Raw genomic sequence first — 25,816 nt, 5'->3', positions numbered from 1 at the left:
AAAGGTTGAAATGATTTCTAGCGAAGGGAGAGAAATGAATGGAACTGTATACAGGTTCTACGCTACCGCAATTGCCCCAATTTTTATCAGCAGCACAACAATGGGAGTGATAACTACAAGGACATCGAAAGATAGTAGTTATCAAAAAACAAAAAAACAAAGATGTTTTAAGAGTTGGATAAATTTTTTCTAGATGTATGCACATACAAACATATCATACATATATGTAAATACTCATACATATATGTACATACTCCCGAAAAACACGCAATTTTCGTTTTCTGATTTCGAAAATAATTATACGAAATTCAGTCCCTTTCGGTATTAAAACTTAATGCAATACCCACCGATCACGGATTTTTTTTTGAAAAATTAAGGTTGTTTGAGTAAAAAAAGCTTAGATTTCAATTGTATAATTTTCATATATTTAATTTAGTTGTATACATATGTAAATAATAAAGAAATTAATTACATAAAGTATTACATAATAAAAAAAAACAACCTTAAATGATATCTAAATAATATTTGAACATAATCAAAAAAACAAAAAAAGCATAGAAAAATTTTAAAACATCATAGTATATGTAAGTAAATGTAATCATATTAACAATGATATGATAAAATATAATATAAAATAATATTTATGCAACACACATATACAATGATGAAAAAATTATAATGCAAACAGTGAAACATTTAGAAGAAAAACTTAACATGAAGAAGTGTCAAAGAGCTGGCGGCCATAAATAACATATAAATCAACGGCCTTTCAACCTTTCAATTAACTAAAAAATATGTATTTCTGTGACGAGTAGCTAAACGAAATTTTTTCGCCTGGTATAAAACACAACTAATTTTTAACTATCGAATGCATCAGCTCTACTTCAACACTTCCAATTTCTTAAATATATGCGTTTAACATTTCGTTGCGTGTTTTAAAAATAAATTATTACATTAAGACAATTTAAGCAAATACGTTTTCAAAGTATTTGAAAATATTATTATTTTTTTACAGTAAATTTTTTATTTTCTGTTTTTTGTTTTTGTTTCTTGGTTATTTTGTTTTAGAGAGAAATAATTGAGGCAAAAAGCGGGGACCTTGCTATGACTGTCAAAAAGTGTACGCCAATAAAGCTAACCTAAAAGTATGCTAGGCATGAAAAGAGCATTTATGACGCAAAGCTGAACAGGTTAAAGGTAATGCCTGAACTAACCTATTTTTAAATGTACAGCATAGGAAATTTTTCACTCTAATGCAAGGGAGGCAAAGAACTTAGAAAATTTGACCTTAGAATTCGGTTCTTGCGCGGGTGTACATTTTCGTGTTTTTGTTGTCAGAACGAAGCAAAAACCAGAAAAATTATAAGGCATGTCGCAAAAGTAAATTAAAAATTTTGAAGTTTTTGAAGCAATTTCGTGCAAAAGTTTAATTCAAAATTGTATAATAACAGAAACAATAGTTTTAATTTCAATGCGTTCTAAATCAATTTGTTTAAGCGACATATGCCCCGTTGTCTTTGAATTTCGTATTTGTTTCAAGTCACAAATTCATCAATAGGTTCTAGGCAACCATTTAATTCCGGAACCTCGCGCTCATTAGATTTAAAATTTCGCATTATTTTTCGCAAATTCAATTTCAATGAAAGAAGCATTACTAAATAATTTTAAAATGTAGACATCTGAAACCATAATTTAAAATTGCCATAATGCGAGCTCGTTTGCCTTTAATTGTGATCACTGATTTTGGTGATCGCGAAAGCTACTCAAATTCGAAATTGTATTTTTTTGGGAAAGCAACGCTTTACTTGCTTTCAGTAGTTACTAAATAACCTAGTTTCGGGATTTTGTAATCTGAAGTTTCGGTATATAATTTTGGGGATCCCGAAAATTTCCAATGTGGAGCATGAAAATTTCTGGTTTCTCCAGTGCACTTATTAAAAAAGGCACATTAGATAGAATTTAAAAAAGCGGGAAAATTAGCTGCCGGCGCGTTCCCTCATCAATTTTTCGCACTATTACTTTCAGCTGCATAGCAAAGTTCCTAAATCAAAGCTTGTATGTAGTAGTAACTTCCATCATTTTGCTAACTCAATATTGCTAATCGGCTATTATATCAATGTATGCAAGTATGTTTGTATGTATTTAAAATGTTCTTGTTTTCCTTTGACTAAATTTTTTGCTGGACTCTAATATTTTTTATTTAAATTTTCCATTAAATATCTTTAATATTTTTTAGTAGTAGTAATAGTAGTAGTAGTAAATTTTTTTGCAAAATTTCTATGTATCAAAATATTAAAATGGTTTTTGTTTTTGTTTTTCTTTATTTAATTTTTTCATGTGATTTATTTATGCAATAATTTGGTGTTTTTGTTTGACGTTTTCATTTCGTAAAACTATTCTCCACCGCTTGTTACAAAAAACAAAAAAGTTACTCAGACTCTGCGTGTCAATGGATTGCCATATGTGTATGTATGTAACTCTTTCATTTCTCTTTTATCCTATTCATGCTACACTACATTTCGGGTGAGAGTGAGCATTTGCATGCATTCCGTTAAAAATCTTACTTTCGAGTAGACAACTGAGTTGTTCTTCCTCACCACGTTTCCTCTGACTAAACATTTCAGTTTGTTTTTTTCACTTTGTTTTATTTTGCCTTCCTTTAAGCTAAACTAGTGTTAAAATTATGTAAAAGCAGCAGCTGCTTATTGGCAGCACAACACTCATTTCTGCTTACAGCACACGCCCATCCTTATTCACGTTCGTTCACGTTTTGCTCATTTCCTCTTCTCTCGACGACTTTTACACTTTTCGACTCAAGCATACGACGCTGCATCACCATTCTTTAAGCTTTCACTACTTTTCTCCGTGCTAATACTATTCGTCGTCGCCTTCTTATCCCCACCAACGCCTGTCGCCGCATCCGATGTCTTTCCATCTGCTACAGCATTCGCCTGTTTCGCCAATTTATGGATATGCGGTGATGATGGTGAAGTCAATGTGATTCTACAATAAGAAAAAGCTTTTGTTTTTGTATACACACAAAACGTATATCGGAAAGCGGATCACGAAAAAAGTGGTGGGTGGGGAATGTGAGATTTGTTTAGAAAGTGAATTAAACAAATTGAACAATCGAAATGCGAAAAATTATGAGTTATAAGAAGCCAATCGCATAAAACCAAATAGCAAAATGAAAGAGAGAGCGTGCCAGGATGTGGATGTGAGGGTGACAATATGAGATTGTTTGCATGTTTTAAGGTGTCAAAAAACCCGAGTGAGGTACATATGAGTAGTAGTAGTGGTAGTAGTGGTAGTAGCGGCAGTAGTACGAGTGTGGGTGGTGTTGTGTTAGTTGCAGGGAAGGAGTTGGTTGGTTAGGTGTTGAGGTGATGGTGTATAAGTGGAATACTTCATTAGAATCAAATAATATAGATAAAATATAAGATATGTACATACATATATATATATATATACAATATTTAGTATTACGTAAACAATTTGCAAGTTTAATATATTTACAGAATTATTAAATTAAGTAACTCAGTTGGTATAACTTTATTACTATTTGAACTTTAACCTCAGCTAAAATCTGCTGCACAATGAGTTCTATTTATAAAATTAATTATACATTTCTTATTAAAATGTTGTAAGTTAGAATACATCGTCAAAGTCGAGTGGCTAGGGCGTCCCTAACATATGTTTCGCTCCTTTTTCGATGCTAGTTGTGAACAGGAAACAGTAAATGGCGAGCAGTTTTTTAATGACGGTTGCTGAACACTTGCTTTAAATCGGAAAAAAATTTCGTAACCTTAAAATGTCGAAATTTTTAAAGTTTTGAAAACGTCGGAAAAAAACGTCATAAAGTTAAAATTTATGTAAAACAAATTTCATGTAAAACTATGTACATTAGTGTTTTTAAAGTGCGGATGAGGCGGCCAATGCGTAAAAGGCGCAAAAATAGAAATGTGGGTGTTTTATTAGGTTAGGCTAGGTTGAAGCGGTTGTTCTGTGGGATACATTCATAGACCATTGTGATGCCGCTTGGGGAGCTTTCTCTCTTTCTCCTAAAACCATTGTTTTCAAAAATTTTAGAATATCGGCAGTGCCCCTTATGACCGAAATCAGTGTGCTGTTTATTTTGGCTTAGCAGAGATTCTGTGCGTTTAGCGTTGAGAGTCGGCCACAGTTGACGGGCGATTTTTCAGGTGGCTTCATTACGCCATCTTTCGTAAATAAAGATTTCTTCAAGGATGAATAGCTTACATGTTTGTAAGGGTATGCCTATGTCATTATCTATGTACTCATCGGTCAATTTGGTGCCTACCCTCAATGTCGCAATGGCCAGGAACTCATATTATCCTTAGACGAAATGACTCAGGCATCTCGTTAAGAGAGGTGCGGCATTTCATGGCTACCTTGGAGGTTGTCGACTGTTTTGTGAGGGATTTTATCGCCGCCTGGCTGTTAGTGAAAATGTAGATGTCATTTCCAGATGTTTTATTAGAATTAAGCAGTTTTCGACCAAACACAATGAATGCTTAGAAAACCATCCCTTTTCACAGCCATCCCTTTTCACAGCCATCCCTTTTCATGCGCAAAAAATGTAGGCAAACTGAGTGAATCTTTTCAAGTGAGCCAAGTGAGCCAATCAAGCACAATATTTAAAACTGCGAAATACCGCTAGATTGAATCATTTTTTAATGCATGTTTATTGTCGAGTAAAGTACAGTATTCACTTGAATTATCAAAATCTAATCAAGTGAACCGGACTGAACAATAAATACGGGGTGTGTTCAAAAAAAAGGTGAATTTTCAAATTTCGCGGGCTACGAACATTTCACTTTCGATTATTATTATATTTTATGTTGGTACTTGTCTCGCAGATATGTTTACGATTTAAGCCCTATAGCATTCTTAGTTTGTTTGTGAGAGGCATAAATAAGACAAGTGTTTTGTGTGTGCGGCGTTTCCAAAGAAATAAGGATCGATAATACCGCCAGTGCTCTATGAACTTCGCGAACAGATTTTTTTTTCCAAAGAAAATTCCCAATATTTGGAAGCGTTGTTCTGGCGTTAAATGATTCATGATGCCTTGACAAACCTTACTGAACTGAAATGTCAACACAGTTTGCCATTCTCAGCTGTCAAACCATAGTTATCGATATCAGTAGTTGTTATGAAACTAAAGAAACACCCGAAAAATAATAATTGTTTCTGATGAGAATTAAGAGATTCAATTTTTGAGACGGGACATTTTTAGGTTATAACATTTTATTCAATATTTTTATTTTCGACATTTTTTTGATTTCGATAATTTTGGTGTTTTTTCTTCATTTTGATTTTCTGTACTTTTGGTTTCGAGTTTTGCATTTTCGAGTTATCGTACCAGACGTAACGGTTCATCTCCATATAGCATTACCCTAAAGATCTATGGTTGCATGTGCGTATGAAATGTTTCCTGGTATACTATAGCAAATAAAGATTCTCCTGCGCCTCTCTGCTTTCAAATTTTGTCTATGGATTGTATTAAATATAGAGCGTTCCATTAAAATCGGCTCTTTTGAAATGTGGAAAAAAGTTCTGATACTTTTATTGTAATAAAGAGTAAATAGTATCGAACTATGCGATAAATAGCTCCTTAGTTATTTTCAAGAAATGTTCGATGACATACAAGAATTAGTGTCATCGATATTACGTCGAATCTCGTCATCTAGTTCAGTAAATGTTTTTTTGGTTTTTAGCAAATACATTTCCTCTCAATAAAAATCCGAATAATCCAACGGCCTTAATTAAATCAACACAACTCGAATTCATAGCATTTTCAAACCGTTTCGGCAAAACTCCTACCATTTCAGTAGTCGATTACTACAACTTCTATAATCCTTAATGCTCATACAAAATCAAAAAAAGTTAAAAATATTCCAATTTTACACAATACGTTCTGCATTAAGCTCAAAATATGCGTGACAAGTGCTTTCTGAAATTCACATCAATCGAAAACTCTTATCAAAATTGCTCATCTTAACAGAATTTTTGTAGAATAAAAACTTTTGGTTGAAAAATATTACTACGAATTAGTCATACCAACTAAGCACCTGGTTTATAATTAATCCTGTACCTTAACCGTACTCAAATATTTTTTAAAATATAATAAATAATAATAATAATATAACAAATACATAAGCCAAGCGCTTGCTTACCTCGGACTATTGTCATCCTTTTCATGCACCAACGTCTTAGTCGTGCTCGGACTCATTATTTCGCCGTTTGTAGTGCGCTTCACTTTGATAGGCCGCAAACGTTCTTCCAAATCGCTAAGCGAACCTTCTGTGCTCCGTGAGTCCTCACTAATTCAAAGAAATATGCCAAAGATTAAAATTAAAAGTTTCGAGCTTCACTTTATTTGTAACACATCCGCATGCTCGTACCTATCGCTAACGTCGTCATCGCCTTCCTCCATGGCCTGCTGCAGATCGGCGATTCGTTGCAGCGCCAGGCGCAAATCATTCTTCAATGCTGACGACTCGGATTCCACTTGTTCCAGCTTCTTTTCGAGATCTTTGCGTTTCGTTACCGATTCTTGCTCGCGTCCCGCCACAACATGATACTCTTCGCGCATGTCACGTAAACTCTTTTGTGATTTCTTGAGCGCATCTTGCGCTTGCATTTCACGCCCCTTTGCTTGCGCCACATCATTTTGTACCTTTTCGAGTGTTTCTTTGAGTCGCGACACTTGTACCTCGAGTCGTGTGCGCGTAGCTTGTTCAAGATCGAGGCGGGATTCTAGCTCTTTGGTGCGGAGTTCCAAACTGTGAAATGAGGAAAATGCAAACAGGGAATGCAGTTGAATGCTTTCAACCAATCTTTTTTATACTCACCGCTTTGATAGCATCGCCGTAGATGGATCAGCCATATTCTCGACGTTCTCTAATCGTTGTTGTAGTTCGCTCACTTGCTCCTTGAGATTATTGCGTTCAGCTTCCAATTCGGATAATTTGAATTCATACTCTGATGCTGCGATCTGTTCGGTGTTAAGCTGCTTTACAGCTGCACTATATTTCTTCATTAGCTCGGCCAGCTCCTCTTCGTTCTCCTCGATTTGCGCCTGCAATTCGGCGCGATCACGATGCGCAGCATTGGCGCGTTCTTCTGCATCATTGCGTCCCTTTTGTGACTCTTCGAACATGGCCTGCACTTCAGCAAGTTCCGCTTCGGCTGCTTGGCGCGCCTTCATGACCAGCGCACGCGCCGATTCCGCGTCCTCAAGCTGATTGCGTAGCTGACGTATGAGCGCTTTGCCTGGTGTCTCCGCCTTTGAGCGCTCCAATTGCGCTTGCGCGTCCTTCAACAACGCTTTGTATTTGCGTAAGTCGCGCTTTAGTTTCTGTGTAGCAGCTTCCTCGGCTTGACGATCCATACGGTCTTGGTCTTCCATAGAAGAAAGACGACGCTCAAGTTCGTGTTTCTCACGTAACAGTAAAGTACGCTCTTCATGCTCAGTCTCCAATTGGCATTCCAAAGCTACGAGGAAACGTAATGGGAAATCATGAAATTTTGGAATGACAAATATTGTGATATGCTTACTTACCCTTTAACTTCTTGTAAGAGCTGTTGCGCGCTTCCTCTAACTCATCGTCGCGTTGTTGCGCCTCGCGTCGTGCATCTTTCCGCATTGTTTCCAATGTCATTTCTAGTCGTAATTTGGCCTGTTCAAGTAATTGCACCTGCCCGGCCATCTCATCTAGTTCTTCCTCTTGCTCTTTGACACGTCGATCCAATTCATTCTTGGAACGACGCAGCTGTGCGATTTCCTCTTCGGTGCTACCACCGAAAGTCATCTCTTCCAGTTCACGCTGTAGCGACGCCAACTTCTCTTCCTTGAGTTCGAGCTCAAGACGAGTGTCCTGAAATGGAGAAGAAGGAATTTAGTTGATTCAATACAGGAAGTTGATTTAAAAAAGAAATTTGATACAAAAAGGACTATATTGATTTTTCAAAGAAGGTATGGTTTATATACATATGCACATATGGTACCACAAAAAAAAAAAAAAAAACAAATGCAGCTACTTATGGATGCTTAAAACAATTCTAACTAACTATCAGAGAAGTCACTCTGCACGATAAATTTCTTCAGTAACAGTTCCACTTTTATTTTTAAAGTCGTTAAGAAATAGTTTAAAACTTTCAACTGATTGCTGGTTCTTCCCAAGTGCTCGATAAAATTTCCGAAACGGAATGGGAGTATTGTAAGAACAACTTTTGTTCGGCCTAAGCTCTGTCACTTATCCGATCTTTCTAATCTTCATGAAGCTCGTGGGCTCGTTTTGATCAGTTAAATTAGTCAAATTTTACGTCAACTGTCTAACAGTCAAGTCAAGTTTTGGGTTTGACTTTAAACAGAGTTAAATTTTTAAATCACAATCTTTATAATTTTATGAAGTTTACTTCTCTCGCGCGTATCTGCCGAAGCTGTCCTAAGACCTGATCAGATCTTAAGAATCACTCGGAAAAGATTAAATAATTTTTGTAGCTCGTAACGGTACGTGGCAAGGTACAACGGACGGTCCGTTGTAACCTCCTCCGACCCCTCCAGGCTCGGAGGTATTTTTTTAATTGCGGCTTTTGATTTCAGGAAAAAGATCTTTGCAGAACATAGGTTACACCATCTGACTTTAAGAACTTATACGTCTTAGAGATGTACCAACAATCTGGAGAGCTCTCGGCGGAGTTGTGATGTTTCAAAGAATTCAACATGCGCAGCTATGAGCATAAGAATGAATTATTTAAATAATCAACAAATTTATGTTTCTCAAAAGTGTATAGTGGTCGTCATGCCCAGAAAGGTGTAACAGCTACTGACCTCAAATGATTACAGTCAAGACAAAGATATACTTATTGAGATGGTGTTGAAAATAGTTTTCTGATAATATTTTGTATGAAATTTCAATAAAGTGGCGTAACCTGAGAAAAATCGTTTGCTAGTCATGCTGCTAAACTCAACCTCAAGACTCTCCAACTCTCTGGTGGTCATAAATAGCTACTTACTACATAGTACCACACATAAACCATTTACTTATTCGCGCGCATAATGAGCTCCAGCTCACCGTTATTATGTTTAGTAAAACATAAACGATCGTAGCATGGAACGGGCATAAGGAAACGCATCAGTCCACAGCAGCGATTCCGCGAAAATGTTGCGCAATTAGAACAAGAAATTTCCAAGTAAAAGAAAGATGGAAAGAAGGCAAAATTGTGGCACATCGTTACTCCACTTAAAAGAAGTCATCAAAATGAACCGGTTGACCGGTTTCTAACAGTTGCACGCGCGTGTCCAACATTAACCCAAACACCGAACATCAAATGTGGGAAGAATCAGAGTCGTAAGTAAAGCAAACAGTCGACGCGTTGCGGTGATGATACGGTGTTGCAACACATTATACTACATACGTACGTCGAGACGATGTGTCTAACAGAGCAATCGATCAGCCAACATGGTCATGACTGCTGCTGTTACTGGCGCTTCAGCTCACCGGAGCTCAAGCGCTCATGAGCTCCGTTTTATAATTTACGTTTTCCATTCGCAACACTTCCCTCTTTGTAATAATTGTAATAATGGTGGGCTAGTGGGCCGCCATAGCAAATAACTGCAACATAACTTAACGGTCTGCCTAATTGTCATTGCTGTGAAGTATTGTGGCTGTTTTTGCTATTGTTAAGCTTGTTTAGCTAACTTCGTTTTGTTGTTTTTCTTTTGTATTATTTTAAATGCGTAAGTAATTAAGAGAATCCATCCATCCATTTGAAATGTCAAAGTGGAACAAACGAATTAACACATATCGCTTAACACTCTACCAAGAAAATTACTGCAATTGTTGTTTAATGCTCTTCATTGAAGAAGAAAGCATTCAGCAGCATTTTCTATGTAAAAATGTTAAACTAATTCAGAAGAAATCGGAAATTAAAATATGTTTTCATCAATTTATGACTGTAGGCAAGTAATTGCAGTAGTGACCTCCAAGAAACGAGCACACGTACATACATGCACTCATTAAAGGTTAAGTAAAAGGGCAAGATGTCTGACTCTGGAACGCCACCAAATGAACCCTGTCAGTTAAGTAGATAATTTTTATTGCTTATCGTAACACATATACATGTAGCTATGTATATATATATATATATGCTTGCAATACACGACTAACTCATAAAACAAATTTGATGTGCTTGAGAAATCTTTAAACGGGAAGTCGACTCCTCCGCAACAATTAGGTCATGATGATGAGATCGAAGGAAATGCATTTTTATAAAACCAAAAAATAAAAAGCTGCCTTCTTCAGTAAGGAAATTAAATCAACAGCTGACTGTGGCTTCCGCAGATAACGTTTCTCAAAATATATGTACATATGTATGTACGTTTTAGTTATAGAAGCATTTTCCACATACATAGGTACACATGCATTCACACAATTTTGAAGATTTGAGGAAAAATTAGAACCTTATACAAATACTACATATATCTGCATTAGGGTGCATTATTTTCTATACGAAAAAAATTGCTGCTGTTTTCCAATGGAATTATAGATTTTATAATATTTTAAGACTTCCGCTAAGAATCACGCAAAAACATGAAAATTTACGTGATCTGGACCTCTAAAACTCTCATTATTTTGATTCCGTTGATAAAACTATTAAACATTTTTAAACTCGTATATCATCTGATCTGATTTTTTGGAAACAAATATTTTTTAAAATTAGTTTTATTTATAAAAAAAAATGCAATTCGATAAATACAATACATATTAGGAAAACCGGCCACTGGCCTTTTGGAGACTATGCCAAGAAGACAACAATAAATGTAGGACCTGCAGTCAAGAAGAATCTAGAGAAACAGTTTTTCTGGGTGCTTTATGACATAGAATGTGGAGGGAATTCTCGATGGTCAGCTTGAAAAAAATTCCAGAAAAGAAAATTGACGACATAGGCAGATTCATAGTAAAATCAAGATGGTTCGACTAATAAAAAGAAGTGGTTTTACAAGTGGTGTAACAAAATGGCATCTTTTGTGCTAATTGGGTCTGGGCTGTGTCGCTCAGACAACACCTACAACAACCAAGACACTTAATTCGCAAGGTAATTCAATCTCAATTACCTACAGTTGCTGGAAGGAAAAAACTTATGGCCATGACAGTCTATTATTACCGCAAACTCTAGTACACCACGGAGAGGACTGATTACATCATCCCAACGATGCCACTCTCTTTCTATTTCACTAAACTGTATACCAAAAACTAACAATTGCAAGGTATATGAACACGACGGGCAACACCAAAAGAGAACTCGCAAAGTTGAAGCAACAAAATTTACTCTATAGTATATCAACGCAGTCTAATGAAACTTGCCTCATATCAAAAGAGTGATTTGGCAGCATTGAAAATAGTGAATTATATTAGATTTTCGTGCGTCAAAAGGCGCCTTCTATATTAGCCATTCTATTACTATCACCTAGTGTGGATGCACCTCGGTTTTATGTGCGTACCCAGCAGTTGACGTTTGGATTGAATTTTTCAGAGTACTTTACAGGCGCCCATTTGCAGAAGCACCTTTTTTTACATTAAAACACCATTACTCAGGTCGCAAATAGTTATGCGAATTCAATTCTAACCTGTTATATCAATTCCAGTCGGATATTTCGTGGTGTTGCGTTCCACGTAATTCGCAAATTTCCTAGTGCTCTTTTTGCAGGTCTGACGTAAAAAGAATGTAGATAGATATTTCGTGGCAGTTATTCATTCAATTACGCAAAATTAAAAGTTTCAAAGTTGCATAGTCAAACAATATCTTCCAATCAACATATGTTTTTTTGTTTTTCTTCACTCCACTCGGGAGTATAGGGCCTCGACAAGACTCAGTCTTGCATTGGTTTCGTTAATTTATTTTGCTTTCTAACAAGCCTGCCGCATACCAACATATGGTATAATACTAAATAATACTTTTGAGAAAAAAAACGATAAATTAAAATTAGATTGTTTGAGCTGCATACTACCAGTCAAAGATGTACTTGTCTCTTTGCGGCCCTGTGAGCTCCAACATGCAACGAGAGAAAAGTATGGTGCATACTTCTATCGTAGATATCGTCTTATTATAGCGATTAAATAACGCTTGATATCGATACAGTTTAAAATCGAATCATTTTGCAATATTATCGCATGGAAATTTGAAATATAACAAGAAAGCCTTTATCCGAAATAAATCTATGAACTTTTGTTCTGTAGTTACACTGGCGGGCATATACTGAGTGCATGGTAATTTTTTTCGAGTTAAACTTTTTAGTATTCTTAATGCTTTAAGTATTATTCACGCCTTAAACGAATAAACATTCAAACTTGATATAAAAATTTTTTAAATTATTTGAATCTCCACAAAATTTTTGGGTATCCTGCAACATGGCTTACGAAATTCTAGTAAAACAAGTACAACTTTTAAACAGCTAAAAAATCGCATTGATTCTTTAATATTGTTTTGTTTGTTGACGGCTCTTGCTGTTGTTTTTTTCATATGGTAAGTGGACTTTGTATAACCTGGTGTTCATTTTTTTAAATTTGTTTTTGTTTTTTGCAACAGTCTGAGCATTTTGTTCCACAAGGAAATTATTTTTAGTTCGAAAAAAAATTGAATATAAAGGGTTTTCCAATAACAACTGTTATTTCGAATAGCCCGCTATTTCGGTAGATGTCAGTTTTTGTAGCTATAATTTTTTGATATTTGACAAGTAGAAACTACGCCATTAATAAAAATGGAACGACACACGCTTAAACAACGCATTGAAATTATTAAAATTCATTATAAAAATGGTGAAAATTTGGCAGAGATGGTTCGTGAGACTCGAACATTTTTGGGTCATCGTGTAGCGTCGGACCGCAATATAGATATTGGTGAAAAAATGTTGGGACAAGTTAGTGATGTGAAGAATAAAACCCGTGCACGTCGCTCAAGAACAGCCGAAAATATTGCTGTTGTAGACGAAAGTGTTGAAGAAAACCCAGGTTTGTCCATTCCTCGCCGTTCTTTGGATTTAGGCATTCCACAAACGTCATTACACCGTATTTTGTATAAAGATTTGGGTCTTAAGGCTTTTAAAGTCCAGTTAACACAAGAACTCAAGCCGACCGATCATCAACAACGTCGTGTCTTTGCTGATTGGGTCGTTGAAATGGACCTTACTTTTTCGAAAATGAAGCTGGAGCAACAGCTCCAACGTTTATTTTCAACACGGCGGCGCTACGTGCCACACAAGCAACGAAACTATTGATCTTGTACGGGAATAACACCTCTTATTGGAAAACCCTTTACAAAAATTTGAATATAAAAAAATTCATCGTGCGTTTCAGTTATGTTCGAAACTGTGTATAAAAAACTCAAAATATAATATATTTACTTAACCCTAATTACAAATATAAAAATGACCAGGTACAGGCGCACTTTTCACAATATGTAGACTGGAATCCACGAAAATTAGGCCAAGTTTATCTTTTAAGTTATGCTGTAAGACTTTATGTTTTTCAACAAATAGAGGTGTCTACAAGCAATACGACGCCTTCAACAAGCAGATGGGTTTTGATGAGTAGCTTTCTTTAATGCGAGAAATGAGCTCGGCGTTTGCCATTGTCGCCATGAAAAAAAAACTTTTCCTATCATTTCACGTTTCATGTCCATAGTGGGCTTCGCATTAATTACCAACAGAATGGTGTTCACGTGCAAGTCACTCCGGTACGGCGGCTTCTTCAATTTTTAAAGGGGCGGTAATATTCTGATTTGTTAATAATTTTATAATATGTTGCTATGGTTTTCTGATTTTTAATTTTTTTCTAACCTAATTATAAAGCGCAATGCTTCCATTGAAAACCTCTTTACGTTTAATTATTCAAAACTTTAGCGGTACTCGTATATATGTATGTACATATATGTGAGCATTTACTTATCATTATTTCTTAAGTACATAGCTTTGGAACGAATGATAAGTTTTTAAATATCTACGTAAGTATGATAGAATAAACAGAAATATGAATTCAGAAACCGGAAGTCTAAAGGCTGATAATTGTAGTAAAGCTCATAAAAATTAATCTCAGTGGCTTTCTGAGTCGCTGATTATAAATCCAATGTTAGTTTTTTCAAAATACAAAGTGGCAGATCCAAAATGACGAACAAAACTTGAAAAAAATGAGCTAATATCCTTAAAATCATCATTGGAATCCAATGTCAGTTCCTCAAAATATAAAATGACAGATTCAATACGGTGAACGGAATTTTAAAAATTTTAAGTAAGATTCTTAGGTTTTTTGGGTAATCAGCGACCCGATGAAATTTTTTAATTAAGGACTAGATTCGATTAGATTTGTGGGGGGTTGGAACAGTCCAACCACTCAGTCAGGAAGAACATTATACAACACCTGGATAGATTACAGTGGAAGAAATAGAGAGACAGGATAGATACAGTATGGATGGTAAGACGGTTTGAGGTCACTCTTCGGCGTATCTTTTGGATTCATAAATGAATCTTAAGAGATCCGGAAGAGGAAGAGAATGAACTTAATTCATACTCAGTATATCGCATCCCAACGGCCTAAGTCCGATTCTAGAACACCCCGAAGAACGATGGAGACATGCTGACCACAGGCGTTATGCCCTGTGATTACACATGATAATTAAGGATGACGCATGCAATATAATGAAAAACCAAAGACGGCTCTGATGGCTATGCCGAAAATAGAATTCCAGAAATGTTTTAAGAGCTGAATCAAACGCTAGCATAAGAAAGTTGCAGTTGGTGGGGTGTAATTTGAAGGCGACAATATCGCTTTTTTTGAATTTTCTTAATATATTCATGGAACTTTTTGATCAAGGCAGTATATGTATGGATATATAATTGGCATGGGTATTTGGCCCAGCTTCTTCTTTTGTTTGGCTGTGTGCATCTTGATGTTGTTCGGTTTTATGCCGACCCCGAATGTCGCATATTTTTACAATATATGAGTAACATTTTTGTATGCTGCTTGTCGAGGAGCACCGTTTTCTATCATTTCATGTTTCTTATCTAAAGTGTTTCTTAAATAGACCCTACCGAATGATAGTCATGCAAAAACTACATCCGCCGCCATTAACTAACGCCGGGAACTAAATAAATTTTGCTGATCAACTCTTATCTCATGTAAACCGGAACTGGTACCCACTATAGTACTGAGATTCCCGTTTACCAGCGAGTTACACCAATGACATTAGGAAACCAAATAGTAAAGTGCTCTCTCGATAAAAAAAGCAAGCCACACTTAAGCAATTTTGTAATCATTCTTGTCCCATTGTATGGCAAAAAAGATCGAATACCTTGAAACCCCCGAAAAGTGCCTGAAATGTGGCTTTTTGACATAGTGCGGCGAATTCAGGTAAAGGGTATTCCATAACCATAAAATGGTGTTCGACTGAGTTTTAATGTCAAATGATACTTCATTCGTATGCCCCCAAATTTACAAGATGTTTCAAATTGCCATCAGAATCTACTAGCACTAGAAAAAAGTATCGGGATTACAGATTTTAGCCTTCTTTGCTCTCAACGAAAAACGTAACCCTGCATTTTCATCGATGTTAGCTGGATTGAGTGATAAGCCAAAACAACAAAAGCAAGCTTTTGTATTAATAAAAGAGCGAGCACTTATTCTAGCCTTTAAAAGTAATAGTCACAATCATACTTAGCCCTTATACAGAGTTTCAGCCTGTAAAAGTAAGAGTGAATAGTAAGAATGGAGAAAAATATATGAATATTCGAAAAAAATTCATGAATTGAATGAAAGCGAAACTAGAATCATAAAAAATAAGATAATTTATTTCATTGTTGGTTTGTAAATACATTTTTGTTTTTTTGTTTTTGTAGATATATTATATAAATGAATATACATATGTACATGTGTAGCCCCTAAAATTAGTCACAAATGCAATTGGGATGAAGATGAAAAGGAGAAAGGAAATTTACAACAAAAAATGGAAACAAGGAAGTGTTGTAAGAGCTATCAGTTGTTAAATATGTATTTATGTGGATATGAATGTACATATGTATGTATGTTTGAATGTATGAGTGCATTTATGTACAGATGTATGCATTTTTACCCATAATTATGCATCTGTTGAAGGAAATATTGCGAAGTACTTAAAAATTAATGGAACCTACTTGCAGCAATGATGTAAAACGTAGACGGCTCATCTCTTACGAAGGCAAATAATAAAGCTGTTAGATGATAATGTTGTAAGGCAGCGCAAGTTGCCAAAAAATAAAAATAAAATGAATAAATATGTATGTATGGATGCACAACACAACACAACACAAATGCCAGTAAAATGCGAGGGGCAAAGCAGGCAATAAAAAAGTGATAGTCCGCCAAAACCTTTCAAATAGACGAATACTTTTCGTAGGCACTTTTTACAAAACCATATCTCTTCATTTACTAACATTTGTTTTTTTTGTTTTATAGGAATGTATGCTAGCTTGTACAATTCCAGTGAAGCCCAATAGCATAGATCGTAAAACACTTTGATGATGTTGTAAGAGTCAAAAACGAATGCCGAGACAAATTAGAAAAAAGTATCATTTCACTATTTTCCTTTTCATTTAACAACAGTTGCAACAACACAAAAATGAACTTTTACACGTGTGCTCGTACAATGTATTCACATATGTGCGCATACTCGTACAGTTGTGTTCGAATTAATAGTGGCACATAGCATTGCTTTCATGTTATTACTCCAAACCTTTCTCAAACGTGGCATAACTCAATGGGGGCACTCATACTATCTTCGCTACCAAGACGAATTCAAAGAAGGCGACTTCGGTAGGGCAACAACAACATTTACATGTATTTTGTGAAGGGCTGTATTCATGTAAAAGGTGTTTTTTAAGAGCTTGATAAAGATAATGCAAAAGAGAAATATTGTTGGAATGATTGAATATTTTTTTTTTATAATCTAGTAGATAAATTCATGGCATTTATTTTTTGAATATGATATCCAGCATATATCCGCCGCGGCTACGAGTACATGGTCTATTCGATAAGTTTAATTTTTTACTGCTTTTTTAATAAATCTAAATGAGCCCAATCAGCACAAATGCGATGTAAAGGGTGGGCATTTGGCTTCAATTCTTGCATGAGCTGTATTTTAGGGGAACGTAAATCAAGTTTCTTACGTAAAATTTTCTACGTAGTCGAAGACAAAAAAAAATAATTCGAGAACGACGACGAATCAACACTTCACGAACAGATTTATTTATTTTTCAAAGTAAATTTCCACAATTTGTTTTTGGAAGCATTGATCTAGCGTTAAACGGTTCTGATGACCTGTAATACCTTACTAAATAGAAATGTTAACACGGTTTGCCTTTCCCAGCTGTTGAACCATAGTTATCGATACCGATAGTTCTCATAGCGCTAAAAAACACCCGATACAAAATGGTATCTTGAGCGGGTCAGATATTACATTGTGCTGTAGTTGCGTCGTCTGATAATTGTCAAATAAAATAATGTTTTAAGGAGCGATTCATTTAAAATTTTTCTTTTTTTAATTTTCACCACCAATTTTCTTCAGTACCTAAATGTATCGCTACGTCGAGATAAAATGTGTTAGAAAAACAAATCTTCTTCAAATCTTTGTTTTAAAAGTTAATACGATTTTTTTTTCTTTATCAGAACGGCGCTTCCATTAATATGAACACAACTGTATGTACAGTAAGAGCATCGTAACAACCCCAAAAATATTAAAAAAAAACAAAATTATGCAACCAGCACCTTTAGCTGTTTAGCTGCAACAACATTAACAAAACTGAACACAATACAATTTTGGACGTTCTATCACTCTTTTATGCATTTATTTGCCTCGTAGTTGCACAGTTCAATGAAATGCTTTGTTTGTTGTCGCGCGGCATTGACATTTTTTTATTTTAAATTTTATGTTACAACGAAACAAAAATTGATAAAAGCTTATTTGTCATGTAGCCTCGAAATATGTCTAATAAAATCTTCAACACGTGGTTGTTGTTGTGGTGACCGTTTTAATACTGCTTTCATTTTATTTTACTCTCCGTTGGACACGTTTTTTAAGCCTTCGGTTGGGCACCCGGATCTGGCCTTTTTTAGTTCTGTTCGAGGATCCTTTTTAAAAGGTTATATCGATAGAAAATTTAATTTTAGAGAGCTAACTGGAGCGCTCAAGCTACTAGCTATAAGATAAATATGTTAAATTCACGTCCAAAGTCGAAAAAATCCGGTCAGACACGGGTGCCCAACGGAGCGTTTATTTTACATTTTTCAATTGAATTTCATTTATTTATAATAACTTGAACAATAAAAATATTTTTTTTTTATATTATTTTTTCTTCACTTGAATTTAATTTATAATATTGTAATTTAATTTTAATTTTATTATGCTATTTTATTTACTTTCAATTTATTCTATATTTACTTGAATTTAATTTATAATTTAATTAATTATAATAAAATTTTAATTTTTTTGGCCCATTTAATAATTTTTTTTTATTTTACAATTATTTATTTTATTTTACTTTTTTAATTTAATTAACTGTAACTAATTCGAAACCCTTTCTAGTTTTGTATTTACTTTTGGACAGCTGTGTTGTGTTAGTTTTAATTACTCAGGTGGTAGCGCCTGAGTAAAGTTTGTCGTCAAAGTGTTAACTCTTTTATCACGCTGCTGTGATATTTGTTTTTGTTGATTACTTTTTCCTCACTTTATGTTAAATTATTTGTACAAATTGATTTTCGTTTATCAATTGGCTATATTTTTTTCACAAAAATCTCTCGGCGCACAGTCAAAAACAAAAAAAGACAAGTAATAAAAGTTTAAATTACAAAAATAAATATTCTGATAAGACACAATGATTATTGAAAAAGGCGGTAAATAGAAAAAAAACGAAAATCTCATTCAATCGTACAAGAAAAAATAAAACGAATAAAAAAATACTCGCGCCGGAAAAAAGCGTGCGTGAAAATGAAGCGCACAAATTCAACTGATAGACGGATAGTTGGACGCTTGACTGGTTGGTTGGTTGGTTGGTTGGACGGTTGATTGCCTGATAGTTTCCAGTCAGTTGGTTGGCAGACAAACAAAAAAAAAAAAAAATAACAATATCATAAAAGCAAAGAAATAAAGAAGTCGGAAAAAGAAATGCAAGCAAAACGAAGAAACAAACATGCCATTGAGGGTGAGACGCAGGTAGTTATCAAAGCGTAGCAAATGACTAACCAACCAATGCCGGAAAAAGAAATATCATACTATAAGTATTTGACAGATATATACATATGTATGTATTGCTCCAGAACTTGAAGAGTTTTCAGGCTGCATATTATGTAGACGAAGAAGAAACAGCAGCCATAACAAGAAGTTGTTGAACAACCGCAACATTGTTATGAATAAAACATAAATAAAAAAGAAGCACAATAAGAGTACCCAGCTACCGAGACACTAGTGTCCGATCGAATGAATGTGCACGGGTATCGAACAATTCGAAAGAAGTCACAATACTTGCCGGCAAGACAATACTTATAGAAGAACCGATTACCGAATCCGACTCTGATTTTATATAAGTAAATTTCAATACATACATACTTGCATTGATTGACTGTTTGTGGCGGTTTACGGCAGAGCGGCATCATTGGACCGAAGTTCCTTCGAAATGATTAAGGTGCCACCGTTAGCATCACTGGCGTCTTTGGTATAGAGAGATACTAGTTTCAAAACAAAACCAGACTCAATTTACTATCTCATACCCTAATTGTTTTATTTTAATTTTATTTCCTATCGCTTTTCTTTGGTCACCCTATAAAACAAAATAGCTTAGAAAAATTTGAAAAAATAAAGTAGGAAATTCTATCCTGCTATCATCTATCAATTGCAACTCTCTTCATCTTGAAGACGTCCATTAATCTATTAATTTTTCAAATCTGCAGAGTATCGTATTATTATTTGCCGAATATACGGTTTCTTAGGAAGAAATGGTTATTGGCCCCATTTCCAGCCTCACTTAGAGATGAATAATGAACATAATTCAATTAAAACTTCCTGTGTAAATGGACTTCGTTTCGAAAAAAAAACTTAAGATTTCTTGGGGAATACTTCTCCAAAAACTATAGCAGTATAGACGCAGTATCGTTGGAAGAATAAAAAGATTAGGATGGTATCACTAAGATTAGCGACATATTATATTTCTTTCCCAGATATAACAATGGGCATTTATGGTCCCTGAGTTATCTTCTGAAGAGCAGTCGTCGAATGTAATCTAACTTAAGTGTAAGTACTTATATACACAAGATTCGAGCTCTCTGAGACATTTTTCTCAATAGGCTCAGCCTTTTTGCGGTGCAAACTCTTTTAAGCTGTCTGTTCTTGTAGGCCTAATTTTACTAGAAAGAAGATACTTGAAAGAATTTTCATAGAAAGAATAATATTGAATCGATCGTCATTAATCAACATAATTATATTCTTTATAGGGCTGATACATTACCACCCAAACCCATTCTCTTCAAGAACTTGCAAGTTCATATTAATGAACGTTCGGCCTGGAGAAATAATTCTATCAACTTCAAACCTGGCTCCCAGATATGGTTTGCTGATGGGTCGATATTAGAATATGGTTAGTGAAAAGGGGGTGAGAATCAATGGGCCTAAACTAAGAAATCGATTCCAATGGGGGTTTTCTCAAGAATCTTTCAGGAATAAATACATGGCAACGATACATATGTGTGAGGGAATGTCTCCGAAGGAAAATGAGAGGAACTCACATTTACATATTTGCAGATATTCAGGCAGCTTTTAAAGCCCTTCTATCAACTGTAAGCATCTTAAAAATGGTAAATGACTGCCTGAATCTTCTTTAAACGTTAGGGAACTTAACACCGTATTGTTAGGTTGGGTTCCTGGGCATGGGATTGAAATGGCTGATCATCTGGCAGAGAGATATGAATTGGCTGATCATCTAGCTAAAAAAAGGGGCAAACATGTCTCTAATTTGTCCTGAGCCTTTCGTACTTACAAAAGGCCACATTAACGAATTTCCAGAGAGCGGGAGAAGAAGAAATTCGTTAAACACTGGCGAAATTCTATCGGTCAGCGACAAGCAAAACAATTCCTTACGCCGGGCGAAGGAATTTCTAATAAGCCACTTTTACTCAGCATACTAGAATGTGTTAAAATTAAGTGATTAAAGAAACAACTTTAAATACTGCGGCTTGCTTTTGTCATATCTCAAGCCATTCAGCTGATGCTAGTAAATAAAATAAAAATAAATCAATAAAAAATTATTCTGGACGATAATCGGAATCGATTTTATCATCTCTCATCCTTGACTGCATAAAATCTAAGCTCTTTCGGTATGAACACTTTTGAAGGTTTCCACTAGACCGATTATTTCGTGAAACCGGTACTAAAGGAAACAAGTGCATCATTCATCAGGAATACACTGCTGCCGGACAGACAATGTCTGGCTGGAAACGCTGGATCATACAACACTACCATGCGTCGGGCCATTCCTTGTTCGCTGTGCGCGAGTTTTTCACAAAAAAGGCATTTCAACGTTTCTACACCAACCATATAACCCCTATATCATCTCCAACGAACGAGTTAATTTCGGAGAAAGGTTCAAGATGAATTACGTTGTGAACCTTCAAAAATCAGAAATCTCTGAGCAAATTTAAGACAATAACAAAAACGACAACTGTATTTTCGATTTTCTTAGCAGAAAATTGGAATCATCTGACGAAATAGTGATGTCAATTGGCCGACTGGAAACTACGATATGACTCCATTAGACTATTTATTGTTTAGCGCCGTTAGTGATAAATATTACGTCAATCATCTAGAGATGATTGAAGTGCTGAAACATAAAATGTGAAACTTCCGGAAATCTATTGAAAATTTTTGGGTTGACAAAAAGAGCTACCGTAAAGCTAACCATGGAAGTCATTTCAATGAAATTGTATTTCATGTGTAATAGTAAGATTTGTTATTTCCAATAAAAAAATTCAATCAAAAACATTCATATGCATTGAACTTCAACAGGGCTAAAAGTCGCATAAGGCTTGAAAATATACCATATTCAGATAATTTTTTAAAAGCTAGTCCCTGGGGTATTGGCTCTTAACTGACTTTAATCACACAACGGTAAAACGGATGTGTGATGTGTTACCCACTTCGCTTGCAAGTTTGTACAAAAAAATTTGTGTTACTTACTTCCTAGTGGACCCCACTTACGGTTTCTGTTGCCACCCAGTTTAGGTATAGAGAATAAAGGCAAGGTGGGTGGTACAGGCTCCGCATCTTTCGTTACTTCACCACGCATATAGTATAACTAATTGGTTCCTATGAAGGGATTCCAATTAAGCAGAATCGCCTAAATAAGCATGCAAATCATAAGGAATAATCTTCTTTTTTTTGGGGTTTGGTACTAAACTTAGTTCATCATAAAAGTAAACTTTAGATTTTCTTAAGTAAACTTCACTTTTTTTATTTAGCGACCTCGAAATACTTTACTTTTATTTTTTCCTTTTATTCCGTCTCATCACTATCTCACCGACTGTTCTCCAACTCAACAAGTTGCATGTTCGTTGCGTTGGTGTGAATCCAACCAATGTCAAGTACACAAATACACAATAAATGCAACAACAATTACGCTAGCGACCAAATCATGCAATAAAAACATGTAAACACAAAATACTGAACGCAAGCACTGTTCGGAATGAATTCCGCTTTTATGAAAACAGAGAATATACCCAGTAATATATTTAATAAGTACTACCCTGGGAAAAATATATACTCGTATAAGTTACTTTAGCAGATATAAATGCTCTCAAGCAGGAATAGAGATGTACAGACTTCCCTAATTGGAAAATTTCAAATTTTTTTCATACAGCCAAGCAACTGCTAAGGCTCCCAGACCTAACCCCGTAACTTCTAAACTGTTGATGAAGTGCCTTAGCTGGACGATGAAATGCCAAAGCATCTCCTCTGCGAATGTGTAGCTTTCGCAAGATGTAGACTCACACATCTAAGTCGTTTGACTCTAAGCCCATTGGTGATATGGATCATTTTTGCGCCCGATTGTGATAGAGGATGAAAAAAGGAGAAGCCACGATAATTCCAAGACAGAAAATTATAAAGCCCAGCCTGGCTCAGTGGTTTCATCGATGCCTGTAACAGCGCCAATGCCAAACGATTAATATATTAGGCTCTGCATTTATTGAAACCAAGGTAGTGTCAAACTACTGAATAGAGGAGGGGCCATAACTGGGGATAGTATAGACTTAAACAGATGCGCTTGAACCGAACATATGATATAAAGAAAATCGTAAGGGAAGCGGTAAGAGAAACGATCGAGTGCAATTCATGCATGGCAACGCTCGGATACATATTGTTGTGAACACATATTACAGACAGACATTTCACTAGTTGACCACCGAATCCGGTGAAATTTGGATTAGATTAAGCACCTAAAAGACTAGGATATTATTTCAGGAGAGAAGGATGTATTGACTAGCGATGGATATGTGAATTGTACACAATTTTTTTAATAAATGCTTCAAATAAAAAAAAATATATATTATATATATTTAAGATAAGATTTTAATATAATATTTAGATAGATAGAAAAGATTTTGAAATGGTAATGCTTCACTCAACAAAATATGCGCTAAAATCAACATTTGTCCCCAACCTTTAATACATAACATCTAACTCTAATAGGCCTAACATATTACCTACATCTCGACAAATGGTAGAAAATCCATTTTTGATTAAAAATTCATTACTTTCTTTCTTTTGCCATGCTATGTAGTACATAGTCATGCAATAGGGAAATATATGAGCGATTCCATGACAAGTTATTCAAGTATCTATTTTGAGCATTATCGTCTATTCATCTAAGAATTGGTTTATTTGTAGGTTTGAGCACCGTATAGGCTTTAGTATAATAAGAGGGTAATGAGTATAATAAGAGGATCTGAAAAAAAAATTATAATTTAAACTTTAATTCAAGGTTGGAAATTCTGGTATAGAGTTTCTTATCTCAGGCTCTTTTTAATATTTAAATTTTTGTTTGACTTTGTAGAGTAAATACACTTGAGACAAAAAAAATTTGTTTGAGAATTAAATTTTGGAATTTTTTTTAGAGAAATAATATTTTCCAGACCTTTTTCTTATTATTTTTTTTATTAATGGGTTTACCGTAACTTTTCGAACTATATCCAAATCCGTAATATAGCTGGAAGGAAATCGTAAACATCGTATGCAAACAAATTGTCAGGAATCAACGCGCTTTTTGAGCCTTTTCAAACTTACACTTTATTATACTAAAATTTAATGAGCTACAAAATTGCATACCCGGAAGATTTCAAAAGATTATGATTGCAAAAATTTTAAATTTTGATAACAATTCTTTTATATTTGTGAAATTTGTACAAAGTTTAGAGATTTCTGCAAACAATCGCTGAATATTTACTCATAACATTCATAATACTCGATAACTCGTGGACAACATACCACATTTTTATAGAAGACAAGCCAATTCCATAGGATAGGATAAGAGGCTACCCACGCTAGGGCCCGCTTGGACAAAGAATCAAATTCGTCCATTGTATGTCATACAGAGAAAAAACAGAGGAAGAATCGAGCAGAAGGAAACAGGAAGAAGTAGCTTTGGATTGGAGAATGACGACCAAACGGCAGTTAGATATATCGTACTTGTTACGTTAAAGCGTAACAACTCAAAAAGAAAAGGAAAAGAGTAACCACTCAAAAAATTGTTATTTTAGCGCAACTACTAAACAAATAAGAATGAAACAACCGTTATATTGTTTTTAATGATATTTTCGTGCAATTACATATTTTTTCCCTTGTAATACCTATATTATTAATATTTACGGAAACAGTTTTTCGTCTCTACTGAAAATGTTCAGATTTCGAGTTGTTACGCTTTAACGTAACAAGTGCGATATGTATTTGCGTTAACCGCTTCAAGGTACTGATGAAATGAAAACAGGCGTGTGACGTTGTTGTTGTTGTAGCAGCATTAACATTCCCAACACTTATGGTATATACGGAGAATGCTGCTGGAGTGACAGTCCTTGGCCGGATATAAATCTGGGTCGTTTCGGTAACGTAGAACCGACTGTCGTGGAAGCGACAGGCGTGTCATATTTTAATATGCTATATCCGCAGGTGTAGCAAAAAAAAAAAGTCAGAGCTCAAGTTCTTAAAAGTTCTCTCGAGCGCCCCTGATCTACCCATAGCGAACTCGCGACTTTGCGCGTTTGCGCATTAATCCAGCGCTCGCTGAATTGTCGCGAGACCCTTCTTTTCAGGAATAGACCACAGGTTCTCAAGGGAACTCCAATCTTCTCATTTCTCTGCCTAGCCAACTCAATCGCCCAGCAGTTTCTCCGCTAAGCCACTGTGACCGGGAGCCTAAATTCGAAATATACTGATGTAGTCGAGAGAGAAATCAGACATTCCTCCGACTCATTTCGAATGTACCTGGAACGAGCCCAGGGCCCTTATTGCTGCTTGCCTGTAGGGGAATATATTCACCTCCCTTACACTAATTACAGAACCAACCCACTGCCTTTTTAACTGCGGCTACCTACAGTGGTCGGGTAGCCTAAATTTGATGAGAAGCTTTTCGCAGAATACTCCCCCACCAACTCTTCCGTCCAGGTTAGAGCCATTGGTGAACATGTTTGCCATGCCCTGTCTCCAAATATTGCACCTCGCTTATTTC

General features: G+C 35.3%; 1 protein-coding gene across 19 annotated transcripts in view; it reads right to left on the bottom strand.

The window, feature by feature from the left end:
- Positions 1-402: 402 nt before the first annotated feature.
- LOC128870262 (unconventional myosin-XVIIIa) overlaps positions 403-25,816 on the bottom strand; it is a 255,787-nt gene continuing 230,373 nt past the window's right edge. For 16 of the 19 annotated variants that reach the window (XM_054112865.1, XM_054112893.1, XM_054112881.1 and 13 more), the window contains 5 exons: positions 7,586-7,901; positions 6,876-7,518; positions 6,426-6,806; positions 6,198-6,344; positions 403-3,003 (listed from right to left, as the gene is read on the bottom strand). In XM_054112865.1, the coding sequence (XP_053968840.1) occupies positions 2,814-3,003; positions 6,198-6,344; positions 6,426-6,806; positions 6,876-7,518; positions 7,586-7,901 (1,677 nt within the window). In that variant the 3' untranslated portion in view covers positions 403-2,813. Of the gene's footprint in view, positions 3,020-6,193; positions 6,345-6,425; positions 6,807-6,875; positions 7,519-7,585; positions 7,902-25,816 lie in introns of those variants that run through there. The other 3 variants (XM_054112875.1, XM_054112946.1, XM_054112870.1) reach the window with 2 other exon arrangements.

Source organism: Anastrepha ludens, chromosome 2, assembly GCF_028408465.1.
Source record: "Anastrepha ludens isolate Willacy chromosome 2, idAnaLude1.1, whole genome shotgun sequence".
Taxonomy (NCBI): Eukaryota; Metazoa; Arthropoda; class Insecta; order Diptera; family Tephritidae; genus Anastrepha; species Anastrepha ludens.
Note: the sequence above shows the minus strand (reverse complement) of the source record. Positions and strands in the feature narration are given on the sequence as shown.